The 20,626-nt window shown below is 50.0% G+C and overlaps 1 protein-coding gene across 1 annotated transcript; it reads left to right on the top strand.

The window, feature by feature from the left end:
- Positions 1-6,788: 6,788 nt before the first annotated feature.
- On the top strand, positions 6,789-9,344 carry RTN4RL1 (reticulon 4 receptor like 1). Its single transcript, XM_055704501.1, has 2 exons — positions 6,789-6,858; positions 7,307-9,344. Exons 1-2 carry the CDS (start codon positions 6,789-6,791, stop codon positions 8,668-8,670), a joined length of 1,434 nt encoding a protein of 477 aa, XP_055560476.1. The 3' UTR covers positions 8,671-9,344.
- The last annotated feature ends 11,282 nt before the right edge of the window (positions 9,345-20,626 follow it).

The raw sequence follows: 20,626 nt of genomic DNA, 5'->3' as shown, positions 1-20,626 counted from the left end.
GTACAATTGTAATTTCCAGTGGTGCCTCCAGCACCAGGAGAGAGTTCAGGGGCTGCTCTTGGAGAGGATTAGCACGCTGGAAGCATTATTACTTTCCTTCGCTGTGAATTCAGGAGTGATTCCCTGATGGCTGCACTCTATATAGAAGTGAATCGGTGCTAATTTGTTTTTGAGGATCACACATCCACCAACATGTGAAAGACAATCCTGCCTCTCGATGTATATTTCAAGTCAGTGCTACAGCAAACAACAAAAAATAAGCAAGCAAAGGAAGCCAGACCTCCCTCGCCCAGAAAGCCAGAGCTGGAAAAGAGCGGACTTTCATTTTTTTTTTGCTCATGTGACCTGGTATTACTTCTTTCCAGGCGCGTTTTGGGTTTTGGTGGTGCTGCCCGTGGCAAAGGGCACTGGGGGCTTGGGCATCCCTTGCACGAAGAGCCTCAGGGATGCTGCGCAGGACAGGATGTCAAAGAGACTGAGCATAAAAGGCTCGGGGTTTTTTTTCTTTTTTTTTTTTGTTCCCTTTTAAAATCGTCCTCGAGTTTAACTGCAGGAGAGAAAGAAATTAACTAATTGAATCTGTAACGACAGAGGGGCTGGGCACCTGACAGGAGGGTAGCCGCCCTGCCACCCATCGCTCCTCTCTCTTTATTTGTGTGATTCAGAGGGACGTGGTCCGTGGGGAGATATCACAGCGGCCGAAATGGAAGACAAAGCTATTGTTTCAAACAGAGTTATTGATTTTTACATTATTACACTATGAAATTTATGGTCTGGTTTCAAACTGCAATAGGAGTTAATGACCACTATCCAGAAACTTCCAGGTGACCTTGGCCTTGACTTTGGTGGAGGAAGGTGAATAGCTCCACATAACGGGTCAGCAAATGTAAAATGAACTTGTGACACCCTAAAGGACTTGATTTTGGGGTGCTGCTGGCCCCAGGGTTCTGCCCTGAGCTTTAGCTCCCATCACTCCAAGCTGGTTGACAGCAGTGATGGAGAGAGGGAAATTGGACCTTCTCAGCTCCAGGCACAAGCTGCTTCTGCTGTTAAGCAACATTTTGCTCCTCCTGAAGCCCCCAGCCAGAAGCACCAGGATGTCCTCAGTGCTCCTGACCATGGTTCTCCATCTTTAACTGCCCTCCCGGCGCAGTTTGGCTGGCCAAGGGTTTGCTCCAGTCGGTCACCACTGGAGAAACGCAATCCAGGAGGCTCCAGGATGGCTGAGAAGCACCTGGGAGAGGAACACAGCCCAGAGCAGGGGAGACCCTGCAGGAGGGGAGAGCAGTGGGCAGTGCCTGCAAAGGGCTTGGCCCGTTCCCGGTGCTGGCCAGCCCTCCCATCCTGGTTGTGCCATTTGCTTTTTAATGTCGGGGCTACCAAAGCGGGGTCAGGGTAACTATGAGGTGCTGGGGACACGGAAGGATTCATAGGGGCTACAGCACTCCCTAGTCTAAAGCCTTTTCCTGGCTTTTCTTTAAAAGGTACCTCCTGATGCTCCTTTGGCACCAGCCTCTTCCCAAAGCTTTCCTTAGCAATATTCCTTCCAAATTTCCTTGTACACTTCCACCTCTGGAAACAGTCTTGCCAGCAAAGGCAGGCAATTCCAGATGCTGGAGAAGGATTTTTTCTTGTAGTACCTTCTCCCTGGAACATCCCCGATGCTACACCCTGAGCTAAAGTCATGTGAAGCCAGTAGCCTCCAAGCTCATCTTCTGCCTCGGAGGTCATAATTGCCATTAAATCACAGCTTGCCTAACCAAATTATGCAAAACCGAAATTATCTCCAATGATTTTTATGTTGCTGAAATGTTCCAGAACTGCCGGGGTGATGACTGGGGGATTGGGAGCAGCTGTCACTCCATCAGAAACCATAACTCCAAACAGCTGGGATCTGTCAGTTATTTATGACACCATTTGCAAAAAAAATAAAAAAAAAATTAAAAAAAATTGATGAAGGTGGATGGGTGGTTGCCGCTCTCTGGCTGAAAGGCAGCTCGTGCAGAAAGCAAAGCCCTGTGCCAGGTCCCAGCACCGGGAGCTGCCGCTGTCGATGTGGGGAGCAAACCCACCGAGGAAGCTCCTGCTGCAGGACCACCGGGCAGCACCTGAAGGGCTTTGCAGGGACACTGAAAGCTGCTGCTCACTGGGGAGTTTGGTCTTTGTGACAGTCAGGATGGGCTTGTTTATTTTATTCTCTGTGTTGAAATTAAAAAAAAAAAAAAAGGAAAGAAAAAAAAAGAGGGGAAAAAAACCCACACACAGCTACTAAGCACAGGTCTGACACTGCTTTGTCAAACCATCCCAGATCTGTTTTGGCTCGCACCCAGTTGCTGTCGCTGCTCTGGCCTTGCCTTTCATCGTCCACCGCTTGGCAGATGAAATTGTGAACATTTGAGGCTTCTTTTTCTCCCTAAACAACAGTTTCTCTCCGTGGGGGTGTGAACATCCCATTCTCAGTTAGTTCCCAAAGGATCCTTTTCCCTGGGGGTCGTAGTCGTGTCTTTGTCATGTCTTTGTGTCCCGGTTCGCTCGGGGTGGATTTGGAGAGCATCCTTTGATAGATCCTGGGTGTGAACGGGGCAGGAAAATCTGTCTCTGGAGCTCGCTGACAGCGAGGTGGTGGTGTTACACCAGGTGTGAATTTGCCCTCAGAAGAGGGTGAGTGATGAGTAAGCTTCTGCCTTTTTGATAATCTCAGCTGCGAGCAGAAGCCAGATGCTTTGTCCCCACTTGTAGCTCACTCTGGTTAAGTATTATTATTTATATTATGTAGTAGCTATACATAGTGTTTTATGGCAGTAAAGATACATAAATCAGCAACCAGAAGACGAGGGCTTTGCTCTAAAGAGCTTATAAATCTAACAGCTTGAGCAGCACCGGTAATGGACACAGTAAGCAGGCAGTCAAGTTGCATGTAGACATGAGCTAAGATGGGTCTCCCAAAGCAGATGGCGGTTTAGGAGAGATTTGAAAGAGAAGCAACCTGCTCCATCCTCGAGACCTGATCCTGTGGGAGAATTAGACGGGCCGTGACCCATATAAGCTTGGCCGGGTGGAGAGGTGGAAGCATCCATCTGAGCAAAGCAGCTCGCAGAGGGGGAGCGGGCAGGGGGCAGCAAGGGCTGGTTGCAGGGCTGCCAGTGGGTGCAGGTACATCTCCCCCAGGACCGAAGCATCTAGCCTTGTCCTGAGTGGTTTCTTTCCCTGGAGCCTGAGACTCCTAATTAACATGTGGCATTGTGTCTTCCTAAATAAACGAGCTCTGCCTTGCTTGGAGATACAGTAAAGCCAGCAGAGCACCGGCGCAGGTACAGCCAGCTCTTGGGAGCAGGCTGCTCACACAGCACAGCCAAGGCCAGTGTCCCCACGGTGGTAGCAGAGAAATGCTCCAACCCTGAACCTTCCCCCCCGCCACCACCCCAATCCTGGGTATCAAACCAGCTTTTTCTTCCCCCCCCAATTTCTTCCTGTGCTGGCACTGGCCCTGGAGGAACCTGGTCGGGGCTGGGGGGAGATGTGCAGTGTCTGGCCGAGCCCGCTGGCTCCGGGCGTCTGCATTCTTCTGGCCGCTTTCAGCTCTTGCAGAAATTGAGGCTTCACGCTAAATGCATTACGCTGTATAACAATTAATCCCGTGCTACATCTAGAAAGTCCTTACTCATCAATAATGCATGTGGGAGGAGTGATTTTCACTCTCAGTAATAAGGCTAAGACAATGGAAACAAGCAGGTAATGGAGAACATTTATAATGATGTTAATCTAATAATGAGTCTAATGCTGTTAAAAGTAAGACTGCAAACTGGACGCATCCAAAGATAAATTATTTCAAGCATTCATTAACTGATGCCTAATTAATGCCCAATTAGATGCTACATGGGAAATGGTTTGGACAGTTGGACAAATTCATTCCAATCACTTAAACCTCAGTCAAAAGCAGGAGGCAGCAGAAGGACACTGCAAGCAGAAGCCAGGGTGACAGTGCATCAGTGGGAGAAATCCAGGAGATAAAACACCCCCTTGCTGATTTTATCCGTGTCAGCAGGGCTTTGGTTTTTTTCACTTCACCGTCAGGTTTCTGTAGGATTTTTCTGTGCTGCTTTTGAAGCAATTCCTCCCTGGTGAGCTCCGACACACATGCTGGTGACCCTCCATCTGCCTCAAAACCTTTACAAGATGAAGCCGAAAGGGCTGTGTCAGGAATAACGAGTTCAACAAGTTAGGCAGGGTCTAACCCTCAGGGGAGGGGGGCTGGGACCTCTCGGGAAGCCCAGCGAGACCCAAGTGCTCCTGGCTGTCTCCCCCCCAGTGAAGCTTGGCTGCTGGCCATAGCCAAGCCGTCGCAGTGCTTCTGGTACCTGCCGCAGGAGCTGCATGGCTCCGTGACCACAGCCTCTTTGTTTCTTGGGGGTCTCATTCCTGGATCTAAAGTGGGACCAATCCCAGGGCATCCCAGGAACAGCTTCTCACAGCACTGGGTGATCAGCCGCTTTTACGGGCTTGGAGGGGAAGCATCAATGATGAGACCATGTGCCTTGAGTGCATCCACTGGGGAGTCCATACATTTCCTCTTTCCAAGTCCTGCCCACCTAATTATTATTTTTTTCTAAGCATCCGTCCTTCTGTTTCCCCATTCTCTTCATGCCCGAGCTGCAGCACGTAGGTAGAAAGACATCCCTGGTTTTTCTTCCTACAATCGTACCCTTGGGAAGCTGAGAACCAGTAACACCCCAGACCATCCCCACCACCATCCATGACCATGGGAGTCACATCTCCCTCTCCATAGGAACTTCAGGAATTAACTCACAAACGCCTGTTAATTAAAGAGATGGACTTGGCTCCCTTCTGACCTTTACCTCTGGAGTTATCCCTGTAGGCAGGGAGCCGTTAAACACTGCGCTCCCTTTCAGCAGGAGCCTCTACCTTGGCTGCGCTCCAGGGAGACCCAGGCTGCCTTCGTCCATTGCCGTGCCTTGCTAACAGTCGCCTGTCATCGCCATCCATATACGTGAAATTGTGTATGCTCCCAGATCCCTGCCCAGCTCCACCTCCCGTCAGTAATCCCGTTAGCCTGGCAACTGTTGTGTCACGGAAGAGCGCATAAAACTGTTGTTTGGAAGCAATATGTAATCTTCCAACCTGCTGCTTATAGCTGGGAGATGGTTTATTGATTCAGACCCTTGTGATTTGGTATTTGCAATAACAGACTCTACATGTGGGAGATCGTCACAGCACTTGTGCCTGGCAGGATTTTCCTAATAAACATTAGACCTACCGAAGGCTTCGTACTTCAGTGTCACCGAGGTAGGATGGGGAACATGAAGCTGTCCCACCTTGGCAAAGCTCACCCGTGGGTAAAAAACCTATCAGAATGTATCTGCAAACCTAGCTTTATCTTTACCATCGTTATCTGGTGCTCAGATAACCACAATATCCTTGGGATACGGCTGTTTCCCAGGCTGCACTTGCACGGTGAGTTGCAGCGAGGGCTCCTGTTCTGGCAGGGAGTGCTCGGGAGTCAGCGCTGGCACGGTGCTCCCACCAGCACAGCTCCTCTCTCCTCGCAAAAGCACGAAATGGTACGGCGGTGACTTGGAGAACGTTCCTTTTCCTACACAGCCGTAGGAGTTGTCGCCAATTAAACATTCCCGACTTACAGCCCCTTTCTGGCAGCGGTGCAGGAATGAGACATTTCGCCTGGTAGCTGATGTTTCATTTCTGAAGGGCAGTGCCTGGAAGAAGTCCCCCCACTTCTCATAGCAGCCAAGGCTTGGTCCAACGCTTTGGTTAGTGATGCTATTTTTTTTCTATTAACAGTCCAGTCAGAGGTGACTGCCTCTTACCGGTGATTTATGGAGAGCCTGAGTAACCCAGTTTATCTAAAAACGTGACAACTTTGCCTTGAGAGGATGGGTCCAGATGGACGGGTCACCTGCTGTTAACTAAACGGTAATAGATCTCCATACTAGGCAAAAGGCAATGGTAACCACGGAGTTATATTTCAAACACAATTAATGAGAAAATCGTGAGGTTTTCTTGCCTCTCCCTTGTATTCAGCTGTAGGCGGTGAAAAGAGGGACTATAAAAGCCCAAGGGGTCCAGCTCACAGACTAGCTGGTGATAACGACGTGGAGTAATTAGAGATGAACTCCACTTCCACTCTCGTTTTTCAGATTATTACAAGCTGAGCGCAAGGCAAGGACTCGTGGGCAGGATGGCATCGGCAGCTGTACGCTGCTCTGACGGTACTCCTTTCTCGTGTAAAGTCCAGAGGCAGAATTCATTAGACATGAGCAAATTTTGCATGTAAGAGGAAAAAGCCAAATCTAGGAGGAAAATCTGAATGAGAAATGACAAGTCTGGTGCAATGAGTCTGAAAAGCCACTCGGCGCAGAAGGAATAGCCTGAAAGCAAGCCTGGTGCGAGGAGTGGGAGCGAGACGGGAACAGGGCGGCGAAACCGGCACTCTGAGAGCCGAGCAGAGGGAGGGGATGATTACTGCCTTGCTCACCGCTTCTTCTCCACAGCGAGAAAGCCCCGGTCACAAGCACACACTGTAGCATTAGAGGATGCAATATGTTTTGCCACAGGACATCCATTTAAAAATATGTTTGAGCATCCCACTTCCAAACGGAGTTTTCAGCTCAGCCTTTTCCACCAACTGCCGACAATATATTTTCCTGTAAATCACTTGGTTTTCAGGGTGGATGGTGGTGTCTAACAACTGTAGTAAAAAGAGATGGCAGGGATGGGTCTGCTCCTTTGGGGGAGCTGGGTGTGTGGTGCAGATGCACCGCACACGTGTAATTTTAGGGGATGTGCTGGGAATAATTAAAGCTCTGTACCTTTTCCTCTCTGGTATGTAAGCATGGGTGATATAAGAGATGCATTACAGGAGGGATGGACACCTGCGAGGGTTTGCATCTCCTCTGTTTGCTCTCACACCTTTGCACAACGGCATTTTCTTCGCTTGTGCTGGCTGCCTGCAGGCAAGGGGCTCTGCTGCCTGCACTGCCAGCACGAATTCTCACCCCGAAAGTTTCCCCTGGCTGTTGCGGACTGGGAGCACAGCCCTGCCTGTTGCAGGTAGGGTGAGGAGGCAGGGAGTAATCCATACATCACGTTTCATCTACCGTGGGTGATGAGCCCACTCGTCACAGCCACGTGGGTAATTCATGAGCAGAGAGGAGGGCTGAGTTAATTGGGGGTGTTCTTCACCCGGAATAGTCCCCACGGTGGTTGGTGATGGGTGGGCGGGGAGGTGCCCCAGTCCCCGCTGATGCCGCTCTCCCCTCTCTCTGCACAGGGGGGTTTGCAGAGCTGCTGCTGGTGCTGCTGGGGCTGAAGGTGCCCGGCGCCCTGGGCTGCCCCACCGACTGCGTGTGCTACCCATCCCCGATGACCGTCAGCTGCCAGGCTCACAACTTTGTCACCATCCCTGAGGGCATCCCTGAGGACAGCGAGAGGATCTTCCTCCAGAACAACCAGATCACCTTGCTGCTGCGGGGCCACTTCAGCCCCTCCATGGTCACCCTCTGGATCTACTCCAACAATATCACCTTCATCGACCCCAACACCTTCGATGGGTTCGTCAACCTGGAAGAGCTGGACCTGGGGGACAATCGCTACTTAAGGGCTTTAGCTGCAGACACTTTCCAAGGGCTGGTGAAACTCCACGCCTTGTATTTGTACAAGTGCGGGCTGAGCTCCCTCCCCAGCGGGATATTCGGTGGCCTCCACAACCTGCAATACCTTTACCTGCAAGACAACCACATTGAGTTCCTTCAGGATGATATTTTTGTTGACTTGGTTAACCTCAGCCATCTTTTTCTCCATGGAAACAAGCTCTGGAGCCTCCATCAGAACACGTTCAGGGGACTAATAAACCTGGATCGGCTGCTCATCCATCAAAATCAGCTGCAGTGGATTCACAGGCGGGCTTTTCATGACCTCCGAAGATTGACCACCCTTTTCCTGTTCAATAACAGCCTCTCGGAGCTGCAGGGGGACTGCCTGGCCCACCTGGGAGCCCTGGAGTTTCTCAGGCTGAATGGGAACCCATGGAGCTGCGACTGCAAAGCCCGTTCACTCTGGGAATGGCTGCACAGGTTCAGAGGCTCCAGCTCCAGCGTCATCTGCGAGTCCCCCGAGCAGATGCATGGCAAGGACCTCAAGGTGCTAAGAGCAGAAGACTTTAGGAACTGTTCAGGGTCCGAGTCGCTCCATCAGATTAAAACACATACTTTCTCCACAGCAGACAGAGGAGCCTCCAAAACCCACCACCCTCACCACTCCTCCAAGGAGAAGGGGAAGGAGAGAGGGGCCGAGAACGGTTTGCACAGCAGCCAGCCCGCCGCTCCCCCCGGCTCCCGGCCGGGCTACCGCAAACCCGGCAAGAACTGCACCAGCCACAAAAGCCGTAACCGAACCTCTAAACCGGTATCCTTGGGGCCACGGAAAAACGGGCAGGAGGTTCCAGACTATGTGCCTGATTATCAGCACAAATTCAGTTTTGGGGTGATGCCGACGCTGCCGCCCAAACGCAAGGGTAAGTGCACCCGGCGGACACCCCTCCGCCCGCCCAGCGGGGTCCAGCAGGCAGCCGGCTGCTCGGGGCTCCGGGCATCGCTCCTGGTTTTTATGATGGTGTTAGCGGCTGTCATCCGCTGAGCCCCCCGGCTGCGGGAGGAACGAAATCTGTACTGCCACCAATCTACAAAGGACCAGAGTTTCTTTTCTTCTTCTTTTTTTGTACGTGGCTAGCGTTGGCCTGGCAAAGGGAAGAACATTGTCTCGGCTTCTGACGGTCTCTCCGTGCCCGGCCGGGCTGCCAACGCGGACTGTGCCGAACGCAGCGGGAGCGGATTAAAAGGCATTATCACACCTTGTCACAAACAGCCTAACCGAGCACCTACAACAACAACAACAAAGCCAACCTTACAAAAAGCAGATAACGGGGACGGTAGCCAATTCGTCGGTGACAACAGCTGGACAAATGGACTGTATCCATGCTCTTGTGAAATCCTGTTCATCCGAGAGCGCTCTGAACGACCCCTCCAATTACCGAAAGGAACATAATTGCTGTAAAAACCATCACCGATTAAGCCTACACTGTTTCTCTGAAAGTGAGTGCAAGGACACTGATACCGATGTAATAAGGACATTGGTTCTCCCACGTTTTAGCCCTTTTGGCTCCAAACCCAGAGGCCAAAGTTGGCTGGGAATCTCGTAGAAGACAATCTCAAACCCCTGAATATCTCAGGCATTACAGCAGAACAGGGCTTGCCTGCTGGGCTTGGAGTAGCCAACAACCAAAGGAAAGACTGATTAGAGGTGGAATTAAACAACAAAACCGACAAACCCAACACTTAAAGAGATGAGTACCCACAGGAGGTGCGTTTTTTTGTAACCATGTTCACACATCTGAAAAAAAAACAACAACCAAACCCAACAAATGCACAGGCTCCCCCCCTTCCCCTCAATTATCCATATGTATGTCTTATAATGTTTATAAACTATACGGAAACTATATCTTCAGAACTAAGGATTGTATTGTCGAATTTATAGCAGACCAGTATATGATTTTTTTTTTTCTTGAGAAAACAAACCGGCAGCAGTGCCTACAGATGCTGAAAGCCATCGGGCGGGCTCAGTACGTGCGGGGGAACCACAGCGGACCAATGTTCTCAGCAATTCAGAGCACTAAACTTTGGGAGGGGTGGGGGGGGGTGGTTGTATGCCATGCAGCCAAGTCCATATCCAGAGAGCCAAAACTCACCCTTACATCCTAAATTGTAATAGGGGGGGAGAGAGAGAGAGAGAGATTCGTTAGTCCAAATAAATAGAGCCATAGAGCTCTGTCTCCAGAGAGTGCGGCGAGGCCCCAGGGAGGAAAGGGGCTTTTATGGGGCTGGAGGCAGAGAGGGGCTTCCCAGCGGCGTTGGTGGTGTGAGGACCTTTATAGCTGGACTAAGGTTTTCACTGGGGCAGCAAGGAGCAGTTTCCAGGCTGCAGATAGTCCTGACAGCGTCAGGGGAGGTTTTGTTTCTGAAAAGGAACAGGTCGTGTCACAGGAAGAGTCAGAGAAGGGGGAAAGTAGAGCTCATAGAGCAGCGAGAAGCACAGTGCCCAGGGCTTCTGGTCCGCCATAGAAGAGAAAAATAAATGGTCCAAGACAGCCATATGGAGGGGGTTGTGGCTAGGTGGAGAAGAGGGAGCGGACCTGCTTGTTCCCCTCGTCCCGAACTAAACCCCGCAGCGGAGGGACGCATTTGCTGGCCGTAGGGCACAGCAGAGTGGGCGGCTTCACCGATGGCAGCCCACGGGCTTGGGGAGATGCTGCCCAAAGTCTGCAGTCGGTGTGACTTCCCTGTCAGCGTGGATGTGTGAGACCAAACAGACACTGAAGTTAATGAAACAAGGGAAATAAAAGTGATCTTGGACAAGAAAAGGCTGCTGTTCATTTCGTAACAGTCTCCCAGCGGTGGCATGTTTCTAGCCCGTAGCTCATGTGTGAGGCTGGAAAGGCCAAAGGAAACGGCTTGCATTTGCCACCAGACACACCACTAGCTTCAGGAAGAACGGGTCAGCTCGAGAAATCTGCTCCCCCCAACTGCTTTGGGGATGGGGAGCAGGGATTTATGCGGCAGCATATATATAGCATATACCTCTGGAGGTATCTGGAAACAAAAAGGGAAACTCCTATGCAAAAAAAAAAAAAAAAAAAAAAAAAAAAAAAAATGAGAAGAAAATTCCCTGATGCACTTATTTTTACGAGCAGTTGGGTGGTGGGAATGGGCAGCTGGAGGGTCAAGGCATCTTCTGTTCTTATGGCAAGCAAGGAGGGGCAGGGGCTCGGATGCTTCACTTTTAAATACCCTTCTTGGGTAATAGCAGGAATAACTCTGGGAGGAGAAAGGAAGAGGTTACTTCATCAAGCCCGCTCCCTTCCAGCTCCTATCCAAACTTTTCTGTCTACAGGGCTCTAAAGCTCCACTAAAGGGATGTCCAATGCAGCCAGAACAAATAATCCGTGATCTGAAATAGCTCCCTCATGTCCTACTCTCTATAACCAATAGCAACTGAATGAGTCTGGCACTGTCCCTTAGAAGTGGAGAATGTTGTTATGTTGGTTATTTCGTTTCATACTCTGGAAATCAAAGCTCTCAGTGGGAGAATGAAGAAGAGAAGCACTTTATTAATTTTTTTTAAGTCTGTGTGTAACTCCTGTAATATAGGAGTGAAATGTCAGCACAGGAGATGCTAATGTTTTATAAATGATTTGGGTGCAGCAGGCACGATGGATAGTCTTTGAGATGAATTATATTAGAACAGACTACGCCTGGCTCAAAACCATAATTGTATTTTTAGTATCTTTTTCTTTAACATGTAGGAAAAATAAAGGCAACTCCATGGTGTGTTACAAGCCTTGTCAATCAAGCACTCTAACTCTGAGCAATAAAGGCTCCTGTTTAAAAACCAGAAGGGAGACATGATACGCTGCTAAATAGGAGGTGTTGTTTGACATGGTGTCGTGGTTTAACCCAGCAGGTAGCTAAACACCACGCCGCCACTCGCTCACCCCCCTTCCCAGTGGGATGTGGGAGAGAACTGGAGGAGTGGGGAAGTAAAATCCATGAGTTGAGATAAAGACAGTTTAACAAGACAGAAATGGAAAGGAAAATAATAACAACGATAAAATAATTAGAATATCCAAAGCAAGTGATGCACAATGCAGTTGCTCACCACCCACCAACTGATGCGCAGCCAGTTCCTGAGCAGCAGCTCCTGGCCAGCTTTCTGCCGAGTTTATATACCAAACATGACATCATATGGTATGGAATATCCCTTGGGTCAGTTGGGGTCAGCTGTCCCAGCCATGTCCCCTCCCAGCTCCCTGTGCCCCCCAGCCTGCTGGCCGGTGGGGTGCCGTGAGAAGCTGCGAAGTCCCTGACTTGGTGTAAACACTGCTTGGCAACAACCACAACATCAGTGTTAGCAACACTCTTCCCATCCGAAATCCAAAACACGGCTCTGCACCAGCAACTAGGAAGAAAATTAACTGTATCCCAGCCAAAACTGGGACACAGGGACTAGAGGTTTCTGATGTTCCTCCTGCCTTTCCCTTAGCTGCTGTCCCTCCCTGCACCCATCTATCCTCCACAACTACAGCTCTTTGAGGATAAACTAAATTTTTATGGCATGCTCTGACACTTAGCCTCAAAAACTAACTTCCCATCTGCATGGTTCAGCTCTGCCACGGCCCTTGGTTCACTCTTGTGTGTATTTTCCCCAATCCCTTCATACAGCATGTCTTCATGCATTTTGAATGTTGCTCTGAGGACTGGCATAAATCCCCTCTTCTCCAAAGCAGCACTCCCACAACCCCCAAGCACACATCTCTCCAGTAGAGCAGACACAGGTATCACCATGCCTTGCCAGAGACAGCCTGGCTCAGGCTGGAGGTAAGGTGGGGAAATTTGAGATTTAATTAGAATCACGCCCAGGCACCAAAGGTTTGACAGGGAGGTCCCTGGGGTAAAGGGCTGAACCTCCGAGGTGGTGGTAAGCACTGCAGCCACTTTGAGGCAATGCTGGGCAGTGGTCCTTGTGCTCTTATTTGGACAGGCTGGGTTGATGGCCAAGGCCAACTGCATGAGGTTCACCAAAGCTCAGTGCTGGGTCCCACACCGGGGTCACAGCAGCCCCCGCAGGCTGGGGGCACCGTGCCTGGAAAGCCGCCCGGTGGGAAAGGGCCTGGGGCTGTCAGGCGGCAGCCGCTGGAGATGAGCCCCCAGTGTGCCCAGGTGGCCGAGGAGGCTGAGAGCATCCTGGCTTGTGCCAGAAACGGTGTGGCCAGCGGGAGCAGGGCAGTGACCGTCCCCCTGTACGCTGGTGAGCCCCCACCTCGAATCCTGGGGTCGGTTTTGGGTCCCTCACTGCAAGAAAGACACTGGGGGGCTGGAGCGTGTCCAGAGCCGGGCAGGGGGCTGGGGAAGGGGCTGGGGCACAAGGCTGATGGGGGGCGGCTGGGGGAGCTGGGGGGAGGGGGGGGTGTCAGCCTGGAGAAAAGGGGGCTCAGGGGGGACCTGATCACTATCTACACTAACCTGCAAGGGGGCTGTAGCGAGGTGGGGGTTGGTCTCTTCTCCCAAGTAACAAGTGATGGGACAAGAGGAAACGGCCTCAAACTGTGCCAGGGGAGGTTTAGATGGGATATTGGGAAAAATGGCTTCACTGAAAGGGTTGTCAAAAGCAGCGGGACAGGCTGCCCGGGGGAGTGGTGGCATCACCATCCCTGGGGGTGTTTAAAAGCCGTGTAGCTGTGGCACTTGGTAGTGGTTTAGTGGTGGGCTTGGCAGTGCTGCGTTAACAGTTGGACTTGATGATTGCAGAGATCTTTTCCAACCCAAATGACTCTGTGATTCTATAAACCTAATCCCCTCCGTACTCTACAGCTCTGCCTGGGCACCCCCGGCTGTGCCAACATACCCCTTCCCAGCGACGGGGGACCAGCCACGAACTGGTGCCACTCACCACCACAAGGCTCAACTTCGGACACGCATCGAGTCCCCTCTCTGGAGTGCGGGCAGACAGGCTGCCTGTTGCCGATGTGGTTAGACGCTTCCAATAGCTCCCTACAGCTGGGCTGCGAGCTCTGAACACCTCCCTTGGGAAGCGTGTCACTTGAGCATTTATTTGCTCATCGGTTTCCCGTTCCTTTAGCATTTCCCGGTCTGCCACCTGCACCATGCACCGCTTCAGCAGGCGAGAGGAGTTTCTATCACTGCGGCTGCTTTCCCCTTCTTTACATCATTGAGCGTAATGCTCTAACTTTGGGCTGTTCATGCAAATCCTTTCCATTAAAAAAAAATAAAAAATAAAAAATGCCAGAGAACCCAGAAAAGACCCCAGACTGTGCTGCTGGAAACTCACCCCTGGTGGCAGAATCCCGTTTCTTGAGTCAGAGCCAATTTTCTCTCCATTGTACCACTTCTCCACGGTTTCATCCCGTAATTGCTAATACAGAGCTTTTCAGACATGCTTTGAAAACACAAACCATACGACACCGCATCTCTTTTATCCTCCCAGGCAGGATGAAAACCAAACTCTGCTTGGATATTGAGAATAAATTTTTAGTTTATCAGTCTCAACCAAGAGCACGAGTTTGCAGCTTCTCCTATATTCCCCAGTGCTTCCCAGACAACACTTGTGTCCCCCCCCGCACCAATTCCAAATTATTTCCTTCATCTCAGAAAGTTGCTGTGCGAAACGTACCCCCCTTCAGAGGGACAGAGAAGAACAAAAGCATTGCCTCACACTTCCCATAAGCTAAATAACGCTTTCTGTGGTCCTTCAAGTTCACCCTTCCCTAAATCCTCCGTCTCTGTATGCTTTCCATGTCTTAGCTTCAACCACATCCCTGGGAACGCCTCCCAAGATCCCTTTCATGACCAAGAATATTTCCCTTTCCATCGCTTACTATCTCCTTGAGTCCTGTTGGTTGACATCGCTCCTCTGTTCCACCAGCCCTCTTCTCTCCCTTAGTACATCCAGCAGCCCCTGAGCTCACGACTGCTTTGGCAAAACACGGCATCACCTACACCAGACGATGCCGACGGGAACAGCGGATACAGGGATGCTCTTGGATTGCCAACTGCATTGGAGTTTGTGGGTTACAGATGGAAGTGAAAGCAGCTATGGAAACGACACAGAGGAGTGCAGCGGTGCTCACGATTTGCAGCGTGTGTTTTTGGGAAGGTATCACGCTAGCATCGCTGGCGAGCCAAACCACCTCTCTACCCACACAAAAGCAGCCCCAGGAGCAGCATCCCTCCAGAGTTCCCATGCAGCTCGCTGTCTCCCAATACACTCTGTCCTCCCCTCTCCTGGAGAAAAGGCCTTCAAAGGGGAGAAGGAGCTTTCATCTCAGTGGCTACCTCAGTCCCTGGCCCCCGCTCAAAAGCGGCCAATTAGGCAAACAAAAGCACGAGTTACCACACATTGCTGTAAGGAGCCGCTCACTCAAATCCACTTTTTCCCCCACCCCATGAATATGGGGGAAATTATCTCCATGCCCAGTTGCTCTGCAGATGCATCCTTACCCCTCTGCAGGCATATCCCCACCCTCATCCCCACCACCCAAGTCCTTTCCGGAGCTGCCCTCCATCCTCTTCCTCCTTTGTGAAAACAGAATCAAAATAACTGTTTAACAAATCAGCCATTACCTTCTCTCATGTCACCAATTCCCCACTATCATTTCGTAATTGGCCAATTTTCTCTTTTACCTTCTCTCTGTTCTGAATGTGTCTCGGGAAGCTCTGATTGTGTGTTAAAATATCCTCCCTAATTCACTGCTCAATATCTCTTTCTGCTCTTCTAATTGCCCTTTTAACTTGCTTCTAATTTTTTTATAAATCTCCTAATCCTCTTCCTGCACAACTTGTTTACACGCACCGGAGAATGTATATGTATTAGCAGATGTTCCTGGGTAAATAATGCACAAAAGAATATTACTGCTTCACGCAAGCTGCAATTACTGCTTTCCTCCGAATAAACCCTGTTTAACCCTCCTATTTAGGGCACACACCCCTGCTCTCGCTGCACATCTCCAGGCTATTTCACTCCTGCTGCAGAACATTAACAGCACCAGCTCCACCACAGCGGAGCTTGCTCGCTATCTTCTGGAAAAAAAAGAATTAAAAAAAAATAAAAAAAAAAATCAAAGGATAAAGGGAACGGTACAGTTATGTTCCAACAAATCTTTTTTTTTTTTTTTCCCCAGGAACATAGCTAGAAGAAACGAAACAAAATAGTACATGACTCGAACAGAGCGGCACAACCCCAAGTAATAAACAAATTTGATAGTCTTGGTGCTTTTGATTTATGGACAGCTTGCTGCACTCCCTGCTCTCAGGGAGTCAGTTGTCAAAGCCCTTGTGCTGCAGACAGGCAGAGGGTCAGGCACACATTGTTTGCCATCCGCTTTGTAAAAGCACTTCATAAAATTACTCAGAACTTCCCTTCTCTTTTCCATTTCTTCTCTCCATTTGTTTGCGGTCTCCTCCTCACAAAACGCTATAGTGCCCGCCAGATGCTTTGAATTCTGCCTTTTCCTGCGAAAGGGTGATGCTAAATCATGGGTTTAAAGTTACACATCTTGTTCAGATGAAAAGACCTGGGTCATCACCCAGGAAAAGCGACCCTGGGTCCAGGCAGAAGTCAGTGTTTGCAACCCAATCCTGGATCTCCCTTGGGAACGAAAGGCATTGCTGGTACTGGGAAGCTCCAGGAGACAGGGACTATTTTGTACTTACAGCCAGCACTTACAGAGGCACCCTGCTGCTACCTAAATACCAAATTGTGATTAACAATAAAGTTTTGGCCACCAGCACATCTCTGGGCATAGCATCGGTGTCTGCCACCTCCATCTTACCCAAACCATGTCCTGCTACACCCTGTGAGGCTGCCTGCACCTGCGCTGAGCATTGTACCTGCCTGCAGACACCTGCCCGAAACCTGCCCAGGGCACAGATGTCGGAAAAAAAAAAAATTGAGAGGGAGGAAAAGCAAAATCAGATGGAAACAGTAAAAGCTCACCTCCTGCTTTTTCAGAGGCTGCTCTGCCATGCAGGGTCAAAAGCAAACCACTTCTATTAAAATACAAAATTGTTCCTATGACAGACTGCATATTTCCAAGGCTGTTACAGAATAACAAAACTCTTAGCTATTGGCTGACTTGCCTGGAAAGGTTTCCATTTCTTTCCCACATCCATACACTTTATTTCCCAGAGAAGCAGATCCTACTCCCAACAAGGGTTGCCATCCCCAGAGATGGATTTTGTTTGCTTCAATTTGAGCTGCACCAGTTTCATTTGATTCCCCTCCACCCCCCCGGTTCCTGTGGGCAGGTACCGCAGCATCCTCAGCACTGGAGTTTGTGCTGCACCTTCCTCACCTCGCAGCTGAGATTTAACACCTCCACTTCAAGCCTACCAGCGTGACTTGGTTGTTGGTTTTTTTTTTCCTACAGACCTAGTGAAACTACTCTCAGACCTGATTTCTCAATAGTGCATACAAATTGCTCTCCCTGGAAAAGGTTTTCATAGTTATTCCCTCAGTCAATCCTTCTACAGCTAAAATACCCTGTAATCAAAGGTCTTAGCTTCTCACAGGTCTTCTGTAAAGAAGCATTTCTGGGTGGGCTGTCTCATGGAACTGCCTTGCATGCCCTCATGCCCTCAGAATAAGCCCTGTTTAACCCTCCTAGGAGTTCACAGAGTATCCGTATTATTTTCAACTTATGCCTTAATCTCATTCTGAAATACAAAAAATTAAAAAAATAATAAGTTAAAAGGAAAAGCAGAGTAACCCTTTTGGCACATACCCCGACAAAAGGTCCTGCAAAGGCTGCAAAACCCAGCGGCAGCTGCCTGCAGGGTACTATCTCACAGCGCTGTGTGTCCTGTCCTCCAGGAGAACCCCTGGAGAGGCTTCACCATGTTTTCAGGGGCTCCTGATAGAAGGAGATACTGGGACACTTGCTCCTCTCCAGCTCTTACACTACTGCTTTTCTAAAGGCACGGCTCGAGGAAGCAGCCCCACGAAGGAGAGCGGCACACAGAGCAGTGAAACCGCATTCATGCCATCGCGGGAAGACTTTTTGACTCTTCCTTGCATCTACTTAGCACGTAGAAAGCAAAAGGAAACAAGAGAACACACACATATGGAACCCCCGTTAAACCTGAACTAAATATACCGCAGGATGCTAACAGCCTGCCTCGACTTGCTAGTGCTTCAGTTGGCACGGCAGGACCCCAACCACCGGGTTCTCTGGGCGGCTGGAAGGGTTTTCCATAGAGCAAACATGGGAAACCTCCAAAATCTTCCTCCACACACGCTGTGAGCACTGCTGGCAGCACAGCACTGCCCTGAAACGTTGGTGCCGGCATCCAGAGAGCAGAGACACACGGAGCAGCCCTGCCTGACAGTGTCTCTTTCTGCGACACTCCATCTTCCCTGCAGCAGCCTCTTCCCTGCAGAGCCCGAGCGTGCTGGGTGGGGAGCAGCACTGGGACCGGCCAAGGACACCTGCATGAGTGATCTGTGCAGCACAGAGGGCGAAGGAAGCCCCCACACCCTCAACTGGGTGCATCTCCAGGAAGGGAGATGGGAAACTCTCAAGATTAAAACAGTGAGAGATGAGGCACAGGCGCGGGAGAGGCAGGACCAGCAGGAAGGAGAGCATACATGCAGGCTGGAGCGGGTACATGCAGCCTCGTCAAGGGGGAAAAAAAAAAAAAAGGGAAAGGTGGTAATATTTGACTCCAGAATGAAGGAAAGCCAGCTGAGAAATTATTAGAGGCAATTATGTGAGCAAAGTACGTGAAAAGTAATCCCAGCTGCAGGGAGCTGGAGGGGGGAAGAAATCATGATGTGATTCAAGGGGGCCCAAGAGAAAAAGCGCAAGAGCAGTGATGACCTGGTTTGCAGATGGATCTATTTCTGCTCGGATGCTGAAGCTGAGCCTCATCCCGCGCACTCGGCTCTCCAATGGCTTGCGTGACTTCTTCCCTGGCTGGTGCAAGTGTCAGGCACATGCATGTACCACACGTCATCTGGGAATCATATTTGCCTTAACAGCCTGCACAACTGCAAGTGCAAACAAGAATTCACTATTAACATGAACCATTCTCCTTCCAGTGGAACTATGGGTTTTAGACCAATATAATATCCTGTCCCTGGGTGTCAATATTTGTGACATATGCTAATCACTTTATTTCTATTTTCTCTTATTTTTTCACATCTTTGGAAATAAAAGCTAATTCATTGTGCTGATTCTGATATAATTTCGAGTCATGCCCTAAATACAGCAATTCTCCAACACATTTTTTTTCTTTTCCCCCGCTGCGTAACTTCCCCCAAGTCACACTATATACAGAAAAACCAACAACAGCTTCAAACACCAGGGCAAGAAAACAAAAAGCAGCTCTTACATCAAGGCAGATCCCAGCTCCTCAGGCTTCCAGCACATCTCAACACAGAACTAGAGCAAAAGGGCAGATTATTTAAAGCCATTGCATGTAGGCCAATTTTCACTGCAGTTCCTTTTGGCTCTGATTTTCAGGCCCCAGCGGAGTGGTGAAGTCATGAATAAATGCAAGTAAACTGAGCTTATCCACTCTTATTTTGAGCAGCAGAGTTTACTCACCTCATGCTGCTTTGGCTGGAACACCAGAAGGTAAGTTTAAAGGAAAAAAAAGAGGAGGGAGCGGGGGATAATCTACCATTGCCTTCGCCTACCGACTCAGCGAGTCCAGCACAGAGTACAGGCAGGGCCAGGATGCTGCTGACCCGTGGTGTTTCATGCTCTGGCTATTGAACATAGCCGGTTATCTCCTGGTGCTGCGGAAGGGCTGGAGTTGGTCCCCTGCTGCGTGATGGGCAGCATGAGGCTCTCTGTGCCCCTGCTGCATAGGAACTCAGCTGAACAGGATTTACAGCGGGTCCTGCCTAAAACACGGCACGCAGAAGGCTTCGTTGGAGGAGAAGGCAGCCTCAGATGATACTCTCCATCAGAAGGCAGCGTCTGGTGGAGGAGGGCTGGATTTCACCTGCAAATTACATTACAGCCTTCCAAACTGAAAATAACCAGGGCAAATATTTGAGAGTTTAAGAGGCCACGGTGAGTCTTGGAGCACTTCACCTGGTCATCAGTGTCCTTCCAATTAACAGTGTGGGACCAACAACCCAACGCTGCTCACCTAAGGACTTTCCCCAGGGACGCAGCAAGCTGATGATGCTTTCAGAGCTGGCCAACTACAATACTGCAAAGGTGGTGTAACAAGTTAAATATGCTAAATACCGTATTCTGCTCCTCGGAGCTGGGACCGTACTTACCCACTTGCCTGCCTTCTACAACCTACAAGTTCCTCTGAGCTCTGCCCAAGAGCAGCAGAGCCTGCGGAGACCCGCATAGACAGGAACTGAAGTCTACAGAGATAAATCCATTATGATTATCACATTAAGGAAAGAAAAAAAGATGGAAAAAACACCCTGCAATTTTACCTCCCTGCAAGCATCCCTTCCGCTTAGCTTTGACCATAGTGGAGTGACTAGCGCACTTGTCTCCTTGTGGTCAAAACAGCAGTGAGAGCCAGTTTCTTCAAAGTTAAAAGAAAATAGTAATAATGGAGTCCCCATGTTCCTGCTGTGTTTATAAAGAGATGTTTTCTTCCTGAGCTATACAGCATGGCGGGCTTAATCTGAAATTTCTTTTTAATCATAGCAGGAGTCCCAATTAACGTCTTGGGTAATCGTTCAAGTAGAACTAGAGTTGCGCAGCTGCAGCAAGGCAAGGCATGGAACCAGGGGATGGGCAGGGACCAGGAGCACATCTGGGTGCTGCTGCTGGCCTCGCATCTTTCCCCAATCCACGGACAGGCTGCCGGGGAACAGGGGCAGCTCCCCTCCTGCAATATTAACATGCAAACAGGTCCCCCCGGTCCCCAAGCACCGGAGTTGCAGCAGCTCCCAAGAAAAACCGCATGGTGAGAGCGACTGTGCCAGCACGCCGTAAAGCACCAAATTGCTTTTACATGCACCTTCCCAAAGGAAAAAAAAAACC

The sequence above is a fragment of the Falco cherrug genome, chromosome 1, assembly GCF_023634085.1.
Source record: "Falco cherrug isolate bFalChe1 chromosome 1, bFalChe1.pri, whole genome shotgun sequence".
Lineage (NCBI taxonomy): Eukaryota > Metazoa > Chordata > Aves > Falconiformes > Falconidae > Falco > Falco cherrug.
The sequence above is the reverse complement of the archived record's forward strand: the minus strand, read 5'-3'. Positions and strand labels throughout refer to the sequence as shown.